The sequence below is a fragment of the Anarrhichthys ocellatus genome, unplaced genomic scaffold, assembly GCF_004355925.1.
Source record: "Anarrhichthys ocellatus isolate YVR2014 unplaced genomic scaffold, GSC_Weel_1.0 scaffold13, whole genome shotgun sequence".
Classification (NCBI taxonomy): domain Eukaryota; kingdom Metazoa; phylum Chordata; class Actinopteri; order Perciformes; family Anarhichadidae; genus Anarrhichthys; species Anarrhichthys ocellatus.
This window is the reverse complement of record NW_022280043.1, coordinates 8,721,078-8,732,400: the sequence shown is the minus strand read 5'-3', so window position 1 is coordinate 8,732,400 and position 11,323 is coordinate 8,721,078. Positions and strand designations below refer to the sequence as shown.

General features: G+C 47.2%; 1 protein-coding gene across 2 annotated transcripts in view; it reads left to right on the top strand.

Annotated features, from left to right (window-relative positions):
* The first annotated feature begins 288 nt into the window (after positions 1 to 288).
* The window catches only part of LOC116386438 (mannosyl-oligosaccharide 1,2-alpha-mannosidase IA), a 166,495-nt gene continuing 155,460 nt past the window's right edge, over positions 289 to 11,323 (top strand). The window contains exon 1 of one of the 2 annotated variants that reach the window (XM_031852645.1): positions 289 to 2,206. In XM_031852645.1, the coding sequence (XP_031708505.1) occupies positions 1,625 to 2,206 (582 nt within the window). In that variant the 5' untranslated portion in view covers positions 289 to 1,624. The remainder of the gene's footprint in view (positions 2,207 to 11,323) is intronic. The other variant, XM_031852646.1, reaches the window with a different exon arrangement.

Genomic DNA, 11,323 nt, shown 5'->3' with positions numbered 1-11,323 from the left:
TAAATATATTGAATGATGTTACTTCTCATCAGGTGGGTTTGTCCCCACTGGGGGTTCATCTCTGGACAATGAAGTCTTGAAAATATAAAATAAAGCGATTGAGATCTTGTACGGTGGCCTGTAAAAAAAAAAAAAAAGCATTTGTTAGAAAGTGCTTTCTTCATTATATTGCTTATTAAATTCCCGAGGACCGTTGAGACATATGTGGCAGATATCTCTATCCGCTTTCTAAAAGCTTCTCCGGGATTAAACGAGCACATTTTCCTCGAGGGGGGGGTGAGTGTGTGTGTGGATGTTGTCTTTTCTTTTTTTTTGCCTAATGTACAGAACCATCCAGACCTCTCTGCTTCTGTCCAAACGGCTTCACAGTGTTGTGATAAGCCGCTGTGAATATCCATCAGGATCCGACCAGCCCACTGGATTGTCGAGCCTCTCCACCTCCTCGCCCCTCTTTGCCTGCACTATATGTTACATTGTTACATTTCCAGCCCTCTCTCTCTCTCTCCCACCCCTCTCTATTCCTTTTTTTTACGCGAGCGGACGTCCACGGCACGGCGACACAAGTGCGCACTACAGGCGAGAGTGCGAGGCACGGCAGGCAGGCGGACTGACGGACGGCGGGTACCGGAGCGACGACGACGCGGCGGTGGTGTGTGTGTCAGTCTTTTGTTGGAGACCTCCGGGGGGCGGACTGGACGGTGGATTTGTTTATTCTCTGGATTTTTTTTGGATCAGGGGCTATCGGATAACTTCGCGTGGGACAAAAAAACCAAAAAAAAAACCCGCCTCATTTCATGTCATCCACCGAATTGTTTCGCCGGCGTGTTGACGCCAGCTGAGAGGGAGGGGGGGGAGGAAAAAGAAGAAGGAGGAAACGCAGGCTACTGGAGGAAGAGAGCGACTGACAGATAGGCGGCATGAATACACACGCGTTTCCGTCCGCCAGCTGTACAGGATAGATGCGAAACAACACACGACTGGCGATCTTTAAGCGTAGATTTGAGGAGCACATGATGCGGCAACGTGGGTCGGTTTCAACGGAGATAAGCGACAGAGATGCTCTGCTGCACCGTTTAGGGGCAATGTGCTACTGACGATTTGAACGGAATAATGCATCGAGACACAACTTTGTTCACAGACCTGACACACTGCGAAACGTTTCATTGTATCCTCCAGAAGTGATACATTTGTTATGTTATAGTTCTCCTTGACTATAGCGTAGTGCTCCGGTGAACGCCGGTGCCGTTTAATCTGTACTGCGTTCACGGTTTACGTCGACTCAAATCCCGCAACCTATCGTGATGTGCGTGATGTCGGCTGGATGAAACCTCCACAAAGCTCTCGTGTTGTCAGATGATTGGTAAATTGTTGGTGTAGGCAGGCCTAACCTTCGCTTATGCAGATACAATCGATAGCGAGATAAGAGCTGCTCTGGCAGGCTGTTTATGCAACTCTGGAAGTGTCAACTCTGGGGGGTGGGTGGGGGGTGTTTTAGAAGTCAGGCATTTCGAGTTTTTACAGATGCCCCAACGCGGCAGTTAGGAGCCGCTCAGTAGAGACTGTCAAAACCGCTGTGTAGCGTCGGAGAAGAATACTGTGAAGCGACGTCTCCAGAAAACTTTCAATGGTTTTCCGAAAGTTGCCCGGTGTGTCTGCATCGGGCATGGGTCTGCGGCTGTCCCAGAAGTTCGTGTTTCTGCTCTTTCTCTCGGGTTTGGTGACGCTGTGTTTCGGGGCCCTTTTCTTCCTGCCGGACTCTGTCCGACTAAAACGCATTTTTTTGTCCAAGACGGAGACCCAGCCGGTCACCGTCGGCTCCGGGTCCGAGAACGATGCCACACGGGAACACTTGAAACGACCCAAGGACCAGGAGCCCCCGCGGGGCATGACCCCGGCCAAAGGAGAGGCCACCAGCACCAAGCTGAAGAGTCTGAGCCGCAACCCGACGGTCTTCCTTGATGCCACCGAGGAGCGGCTCGCCGGGGGTAAAGCGCAGGAGGACTTCACTTTGCCCAGGTCCAAGACGGAGTCCAAGACGGAGTCCGCCTCGGAGAAGGCGGCGACCTCCTCCTCCAACCGCGCTGCCATGTCGGATACTTTCAGTTACGACAAATTCAAAGGGTGTCTGCTCAAACCCCCGCTGGGAAGAGACACCGGCAGGCCGAGCGACCCCCAGACCAACGAGCGCCGGGAGAAAGTCAAAGAGGTAAGGGTGGATCATGGGTCAAATGTTTGTTTCTGCAGGAAGGTGGACAGTTGACTTAAAGTAGCCCCGAGGGTTATGTGGAAGTAGTGATATGGTCGTATTATAGGAAGTCGAGATTGAGGTTGAATATGAACAAAAAAGTCGTCTTGGGATGAATACAGGACATTATAATATGAATATTGTCTAAATCCATCCCATTGATCAAATGAGCTCAGTCAGTCACGTGACATCACTCAACTTCCCCCCCCCACAAAATAGTCAAAATAAGCAATTTTTTTCAAATGTTTCTGTGGCTCGTCAGTGCTTTTGAATGGGAGCATGTGTACGCTGTCAAAACATGACAGATAAACGTCATTCTGCCTTATTCAGATGTAAAAAAACTACAAACAAAAAAGCAGACACGCACAGTTGAAAGAAGTAATTATATTTCCGTTGCTGAATTAGATTAGTCTGTATTTGTGTGACAATACGGACGAGCAGTGGGACAGTTGTTTGCCAAGCTCCTGTCAAACAGATAAAATACATCCCTCTCAATCGCATCGCTGTCCAAATGTACCCGGTGTGATTGCCTTCCTGTAGATGTATTTCTGTTGTGCTTCTATTGATGAAGACGGAGAACAGTGACAGGGGGACTAAAGATGAGCTGAGTGACGTTTTTGCTGTTTTCTAGTTGAGATGTACATGAAGCCTAATGTCATAATATAATAGAAAGATGTGTGAAATAACTTTTTATAATCTGTCCGAGGGGGAGATCTGTAGCATTGCTAAATAGGTGCTGCTCTTTCCTGAGCAGAATGCAGCATATTCTATGTTTTTGTTCCTATAAAGTCATTGTGTTTGTAAAATAATCAGATCAAAACTCATTCTGATCATTCACCTTTGTGCAAGTTATCATAAGCATTACCAGACTGCCATATTTGTCTTTTGGGAGCTGTTCAATTGCGTTCCATCATTTAAAAACAACGTCCTGCGTTTAGCCGTCGCACCTCTCATCACCCTCACACCATCGCCTGCAAATGACGTGACATTGTGCAGTGACACTTCGGCCAGGAGCTCTTCAAGCTGTGTGCCAGCCTTTGTTGAGCCCCGTGGGTCCAATAAGGGCTCCAGAGTGGCAGCGTCTGTGGATCACACATCTGTACCCACTCAAGGCAAGTGAGGGGGAGGAGGGAGGGTGTGAGGCAGCCATTGGCCAGCATGTGCAGATGCGTTTCAGCCTTGGCATGTGACACGGATAAGTCCCGTTGTCACTCTCACTTCCAGCCTGCTGTCACCCTCTGTGCGCTGCTCACATGCCTCTCATACCCAGAGGTGATGTGCTACACGATAACTGAGGCGTGCGAGGACTGAGAGGGTTGTTTGGCCCTCGTGCACCAAGCTCTCTCACTGACTCATTCTCTTTTGATCTCTCTCTCTCTCCAGGGGAATGTCAGTGTGACTTTGCTCGCGCGGTCCGTTCAGCTGAGCTCGTAAAAAGTTCTCGCCTCGAGGGGGCAGGGGGGTTAAAAGTTGTTTTCCCACCACGCCCTCCTCCTCCCAATGACAGTCGCAGAATTGTAATTGCGCTTCCTCGAGCGAAGACCTTTTTTTACGAAGGCACCGACGAGCAGGCGGTCCCCGTTCATCCTCATTGCGTGTTCATAGCCCGTAGTGCATTGCTGTGGTTTGCTGTTGTCGATGCTTCAGTTTCCACCGTCTCGAGCCTGCTGGCAGCGTTCCAGACGGCTTCTCTCTTTCCCGGAGGCTCACATTCACGCTGCCAGCATGGGCTGACACATAGTGAGCCTGTGCCTTGTCCAGGTTTATAGATGTAAAACCAAACGCTAACTGTAACAATGAAACTAACACGTTTTGATTTTCTTTCTTTTTTTTTTTTTTTAGCTGTTTTGATGTATATTTCTGTGAAGCATGACATAATCATCCAGAATTTCATTTCTAGTTGTCCCTCTCAGCTTGTGTTGTGATGTACAGACGGAGCCGCTCTGTAAAAGCAGTGTTGTTTTTGTGTTCACTGTAAATGAATGCAGGGGTTCCCCCCCCCCCCCTTCCAAAGCCAACAGAAAGGGTCTGGTCTAGCCCACTGAGTGCCTCAATGCCCAAACTGTGAATGAGCATCGTTTTTTTTTCTCGACTGCCAACAACTAGAAAGCAGACTCCCCACCTTCCTCCTCTGTGTGTGCACCCACTGCCAAGTGAGGGTGAAACGAGGGACAATGACAGTCTGATGATCACACTAGGCAAATATTTGAAGGCAGCCCTCCCCCCCACTAGCTAAGCCTCCACGGGATACTAGGAAGTACTGCCAAAAATGGCGAAGGTGCTGTTTATGTCTCCGCTAGTAGGTAGTTAAATCTCCCCTAAAAGTCCCCAGCGAGATGAAGATAAGAGGACTTTTTGCAAACGTCTTCCTATTTGTAATTCTGTGATGTCATGGCTCAAAGAGTGCTACCGCTGCCTCATTGGCTCCAGCATAGAAAAGAGGCTGGATGGCAGGGACTGACACCATGCAAACATGTCCTTTTGATGTCCTGTTACATTCACTCAGGTTACAGCTTGGAGTGCAGTTATAAAACACCCCGATGCAGAGCGCAGAACTAGCACATCCGAGCAAATTAAGGGAGCTCCCTGGGCGGCGGTGGCTCAGAAGTAGAGCGGGTTGTCCTCTAATCAGAAGATCTGCATACCGATCCCCGGCTCCTGCAGTGAGCATGTGTACGTGTCCGTGAGACAGAAGATGCTGAACCCTTAAATTGCTCCTGTGTGTGTGTGTGAGTGAGCATGCGCATTAGTTTAGCTCCGGATGGGCAGGTGGTGCCTTATATATGGCAGCCTCTGCCATCAGTGTATGAACGTTTTTGTGTGAATGTTGACATGTAGTGTGAAGCGCTTTGAGTGGCCGGAAGACGAGAAAGATGCCACATAAAAGCAAGCAAGTCCATTTACCATTTTAACTCTGTACCTCCATAACCTCCATATTGCTCTCTGCTGTTGGTCTCCACAACATCACATCTATCAAAAGAGAAGTGTGCAATAAAGGAGGGTCTCTATAAAGCCTGAGACATGTTGAATTTTTAACAGAGATGTCCCAGTGCAGTCAAATGAGGGTCTTTCCTTGAGGAGATTGGAATAGATCGTATAATGTGGCCTCCAACCTGATGCATTTACATGGGGATAAGCTAGGTACAGTATGCTATTGTTCAGAAAATGACGATACCCGTACCAATACACCAGTACCCTTAAAGGGATATTTGATACTTTTTTTCCTTCTTCATTTAATACCCATCATGTGAATGGAAGCATTCAGTTGCGTAAAATCAGTAAAACCACCACATTTATTTTTATCTAGACGCCACAGGCGTGTAGCATAGCTGTACGTTCCAACGTCTTGGTGGCATGTCGGCTGTGAGCTAAACAACACAAATGCTCATTCTTTTCTAGATCTGGGTACAAAAAGCCTTGAATACGGGTATCGTTTGACTGCAGACGTTTCGATACTACTCGGTACTGCGTTATTTCGGAGCACCGATACCCGGCCCTATACGAGGAGATGGTGGCGCTGGCAGAGGATAAAGCTGACAGCTGAGTACAGCAGTGAGAGGACAGACACACTGCAGCCTCTTGTGGCAGAGCCTCCTCCAGTGGAGCAATAAAAAGTCTTTAGGGCTTCTTTGTTCGGTGGGTGTGTCTGCCAACTGTGTGTGGGTGTGTGCACTGGATGGTTTATCTAGATGATCAGGTTCTTGGGGATGACTCTGGAGTTTGACAGTTCCAGTTGGAAGGCTTGTCACTGTGTTTATCCATCCAGTACTGAAGCCCACCTGCATCACTGTGTCGACTAACAAGAATAAAACGAGGTACATCTGTTCAGTTTGTAGAGCGATTCTACTTAATGGTCAGATGGATGTGCGTGTGTGTGTTTAAGCCAGAATAATAAGCAGCATAACATGGATAAAAACAATAAAAACAGATGGTTAGGAAGTATAAAATGGTTTAATCCACAAAGTCGGTACAAATGTAACAAGAGTTTCACAAAGCTGACACACCTCATCTGTTAACTTACTAAGGAAACGTCTGAAGGGAAATTTCTTCAATATTTACTTTAATGTGACTAATTCGCAGGTACCGTACTTTGTTTTTTTTAGCTTCCAAAAAAGGGAACCGAACACTAGGGTCTTAAATTCAAAAATAATAATAATAAAACAAGGTTTGGTTCAGAGCAGTTGTATCTGAATGACATTTTAGTAATGTTTCCCTCCAGTTAGAAGGATGGTCTCAATGCCACTGTGCAATATATCCAGCTTGTTTAATATAAATACACTTACAGGTTTTAAATGTTCTTGTATCGTAATTTTAGATCAGTCAACTTCTTCTGTTTGTTTAAGAGCCGGAATCAAAGGTGGAGTGTAAAGCGTTCCTTTTCTCAGTGTGCAAGGAGTGCTGTTAACTGTGGACAATGTCAGATAATTTGGCCTTCGTATAACAACCAAAATGTTGCATTACACGAATTCTCACACACCCAAGGACACACAAACCCAGCACAAAGCTGCAGAAATAGATGAGCTTGTAGCCCAGACCTGAAATCCCCTTACAGCAGTAATGACCTGTGAGCTGGGTGTCTGTCTGAATAAAGTGCTCCCGTTAAGCCGGCGCCTCCTGGCCGGCTCTGACCTCCCGCCGCCCCCCCCCATTCCCCCTGCTGTCTCCAGGTGCGCCAAACAACCTTCAGTCCGAGCAAGGAAAATGGCCGCCCGCTGAGCGAGAAGAAAGAAACGGAAGATGAACAAAGTCTTAAGAAAAAAAAAAAAAGTCTCTCTCTCTCTCCCAGTGCTCCCGCGGAGCTGGAACATTTGTGCTTTTCCTCTCCTCTGTGGATGCTGTGCAAATGTCAGCGGCTGGTGTTTGGAGTCATCGTTGTCTTTGGTCTGTTTATGCGGGGGAGTGAGCCGCTGTGCTCGCTGGATATTGATATATTGTGCAAGTCAATGGCAGCCGAGACAGATATTATCAACCTGTCGATGCTGCCAGGCTCTGATGGAGGCCTTTTACTGCCGCACAAGAAGGAACCGAGTCTCATCCGTTTTCTGAGACATGTCTTTTTTTTTTTTTTACATTTGCATTGTAGGCTTTCAGTCGCTTTTACCCATGGCTGCTTACAGTAATGGCGACAGGACGTCTCGGGTTGTTAACATTATGGGCGGCTAACGACACTGAGTGGAGGGCAGGGATGAGTGTACCACCTGGTGTTGTACTTCTACTGTGAGAGCAGCTCTCACTTTATCCTTCCTGCTACTACTTTCTCTCTTTCACATTTAACTCATGGTAACTTAACGGGTTACCCTCTTACTATTCAGACCATTGCAGTGAAGCCACCGAGGATATGTCTGTGCAGAACGCATCAAAATGAGCTCGGACTCATTGCATGCAGCAGTGACGGTGCATGCACAAACAACTACTTGGTGTGAATTTAAAAAGAAGAGCGTTGCATAATGTACATGCTGTAATGTAAGTGCTGTAAAGTATCCTTGCATCTATCACGTTGTGGGCGGGTATAAGTCGATGGACGACCTGTTCTGGCTCCACAGCCTGTAGAGAAGTTCTGAAACCCTCAGAGAATCAAAAGTGTGACATTATCTTAAACGATGCTCAGAAGCTTCTGTACTACCTGCAAAGTACACGTCTTACCAAAAAAACCACATTGACTATTTACAGATTGTTTGTTCTACATACCTGCCATAAACCCACTATGTTATCATGTTTAAAGAGAAGAAGACTGCTCATTAGTTTCTGCAGTTATCAAAACAAAATACTCCAGAATGACGGCAAACACGCTCAACCACAGTAATTGCGAGATTATGTTAAAGACCACGGCTTTGTAAAACCCACATGCTATTATGGCGCATTAGAACCATTTATGCTGTTTGTGGTGATCGGTTAAAACACTAATTTAAGCATCAAATTCTGAGAAATGGTCACAGCTAATGATCACTATATTAGTAACTTTGTCTGTGTGTGGGCAGAATAGATCATGATTAGCACTTGTCATGTAGCCACGTGTGCATGTCATTGCTTATGTTTGTGAAAGACACTTTTCTGAAGAAATATGGACTTGCTGCATCGCTACTGTTGGACATCCTGCTGCAGCGCTCGAGTTACTACATGCTGACCTGGTGTTGCCCAATGGAAATCTTGCTTACTGGCACCTACGATATTGATTGGTTCCTTCATGGCCACCCTTCATGTTCTGCCCCCTTCTTTGGCATTACATAACAATTAAAAACAATGTAGCACAGATGACCCTAAAGGTCAAAACAACTGCATCCAGGAAGTCTTGTATTTCACAGAATAACAGCAAGAGGAGGACATGTCGGGTAACAAAACCCTGAGAGCCCAGCAGAGAAGTTTATTCTCCAGCGGGTGATAAAAGCTGACTAAGCAACACAATACCAGGCCTTCTCCCCCAGGCCATCACTGCAGGAAGAGAGTGATCGGGTGAGACAGAAAAGAGGAAAAGGGAAGGATGTGAGTTAAAAAGGGGAGAGATGTTGGTTAACATCCTTTTTCTTTTTTTTTTTGCCCTCACCGCAGTTCTCCCCCTGCATTCCCTTTGTGATAAGGGCACTAGCTCTCTCTGTTGAGGCATGCTCTGTGTCGCAGATACCTCTGGTGCAAGGGCCTTCACACACAACTCTTTGCACAAGTTATCCAGTTACAAGATGCACGGAGTATCTTTTTTTTTCTTCTTTCTGTCCAGACATGCTTGTTTGATTTTGTGTGCTATTTTTTGTGTACTGTGCGTGTGTTGGTGGCTCACAGGCGGAGTGGAGGATTATATCACATCTTGAACCAATAAAATGCCTTAAGTGTCCCTCGCTCCGGAGAGGCCAGTCAACTTCTTCTTCCTCGTCCAAAAATGGTGTGTGTGTGTGTGTGTGTGTGTGTGTGTGTGTGGCTCACGTGAGCACAGTCAATTTTCCTCAGCAGTTTTAAAGGCACACAGCTTGTATATCTTTGCTTTCCCTGATGACGTGGCCTAGTCAACAGTTTGCAGATGTTTTCCCTCATTGCATAATATAAAAATCCCCTTTTTTCTCCCTGAAACTCCCCCCTTGTTGTTTGCTCCCACACTTCCATACCTGCGAGGTTTTAAAAAGCAGGCGAACTGGCTCCAGTCTATTTGTTTACCCTGCTGTCTGTTTACTATAGCGTGGGGGTGTTGCGTCACTTGCCAGTAAATGCAGAGGGGGTCACGTCCCGGACCAGACATTTGCCCACACCTTCCCGAACAGAGCAGAGCTCAGAGCTGTGAGGGAGCAGCGCTCTCGGCAGCGGCTGCTTTTTTTTTCAGATTTCATCAGCCAGACCCTTAAAAAAGTCAGTCCGCCCTTCCATTGCTGTGATGTGGCAATAAGTCCGTTGGAGGCACATTTATCTTGAGTTAACCGTACTGCTGACACAATGGGGTCATTGTACTTCCTAATCTTGGCTTCTGAAGGCCGGTGATTCCTGGGAAAAAACACAGACATTCATTCCTGACTGGATCCTCTCAAGTTCCAGTGTGTCCCCCTCTTTTTGATAAGGCCAACATCTCCCAACATCCTACATAGCTTTTGTCTACACTTACACTTTTTCCCTCTAGTGTGCTCATCATTGTTCGGCCTACATTAAAGTGGGCTAATGGCCATGTTTCACACCGTCTACAGTCTTTCTCTGCTCTTGCTGACTTTATTCGCTCTATAACAGGAAAGAAAAGAAAGGGAGAGGGTAAGAAACAGACTTTTACGACCGACTGTCTAGCGATGAATACCACATTTGAACCGGGAATAACAAAATGACAAATAACAAAAATGTTATTTCAGTCAAACATTTTGTTTTAATTAAAACATTTTACACACAACACAATAAAACTACTACCTAGTCTCCTTCCACCCCTCTAAAACCCGCCCATAAAACCTCCAGCAAAGCTTGAGAATGCCATCGTGCGTGTGTGTGTGTGTGTGTGTGTGTGTGGGTGTGTGAGAGGAAGCACGTGTGAGATGTGTTGCCCTGCCTGTTTTTGCGTCTCCCATTACACATTTTTCAGTGAGTGTGGTCTCCGTCGTGTTTTGAAAAGTGTAACCAACACACGCCACCGCTTTCGGCTTGCCGTCTGACTCGCTGTGACTTGAACGAGCTTAAAGGGTGTCGTAGTCTCGCTCTTGCTCTTTCTGCCAGCTAGTCTCTCTCTCTCTCTCTCTCTCTCTCCCAGATGCGCTCTCTGTTACCAAAATTTGGCACCGATTGACTTAAAGTGAGTCGGTACTCGGTAGTAACAACTCTGTGTGTGGACTCCCAGCATCCTACAACAGCACACATGCTTTCAGCTCAGTCATGTTTTTGCAAGCTTCAGTCAATGTATGCTTTATTGTGTGGGTGGGGGTGTTTGCATGTGTTTGATACAGAAAGTGGAGAAGATGAAGGATCCAGGGATGGCCTTGTTTGCTCCCCCCCCCCCACCTTCTCTCGTTGGCCTCCCTGCTCGTGCAGATTCAACAAATAGGAAAGAAGTGGAGAGAGAGTGAGATAGTGGCCTAGATGTAACCAGCAGTGTATCCGAGCCCCCAGATGAGTGTCAGCCCCCTTCCTTTATGCCTGCCTAATTGGTCAGAAAACATGCGTGGCTGTGTTCACGGGGTTAATGGCAAGACATTAGAGTGGACTAGGGGACCTGTCTAGTCCCCATTTGTCTTCCTCCTCGTCCCGATCGTTGCTCGTCCTTTCTTTGGCTCTAGTTGCGATCACTGATTCTGTCTCTGTTACTCAGTCTTCCGCTTCGCCCTCCCTCTCGTTCCTCCTCCCCTGCGTCTTGAAGACGAGTGGCCCCCGGGCCCGCTCACTGCCAGTGCTCTCCTCCTCTTCCTCATCACCAGAGAGCCAGTGTGAGCTGGCCGGCCGCTGTCACTGCAGATCGGCCCGTCTGCGTTGCCGTTATCGTGTTGTGACATGGCTTCAGCCTACTTTCAAGATGGCTGAATAATGCTGTCAAGCTTTTGACCTACAATTTAGGCGGATCTCCGGAAGACAACATCATTTTATGTAGCGGGCCTTTGTTGGCCATGAACGTGTTTTCACCCCCCCCCC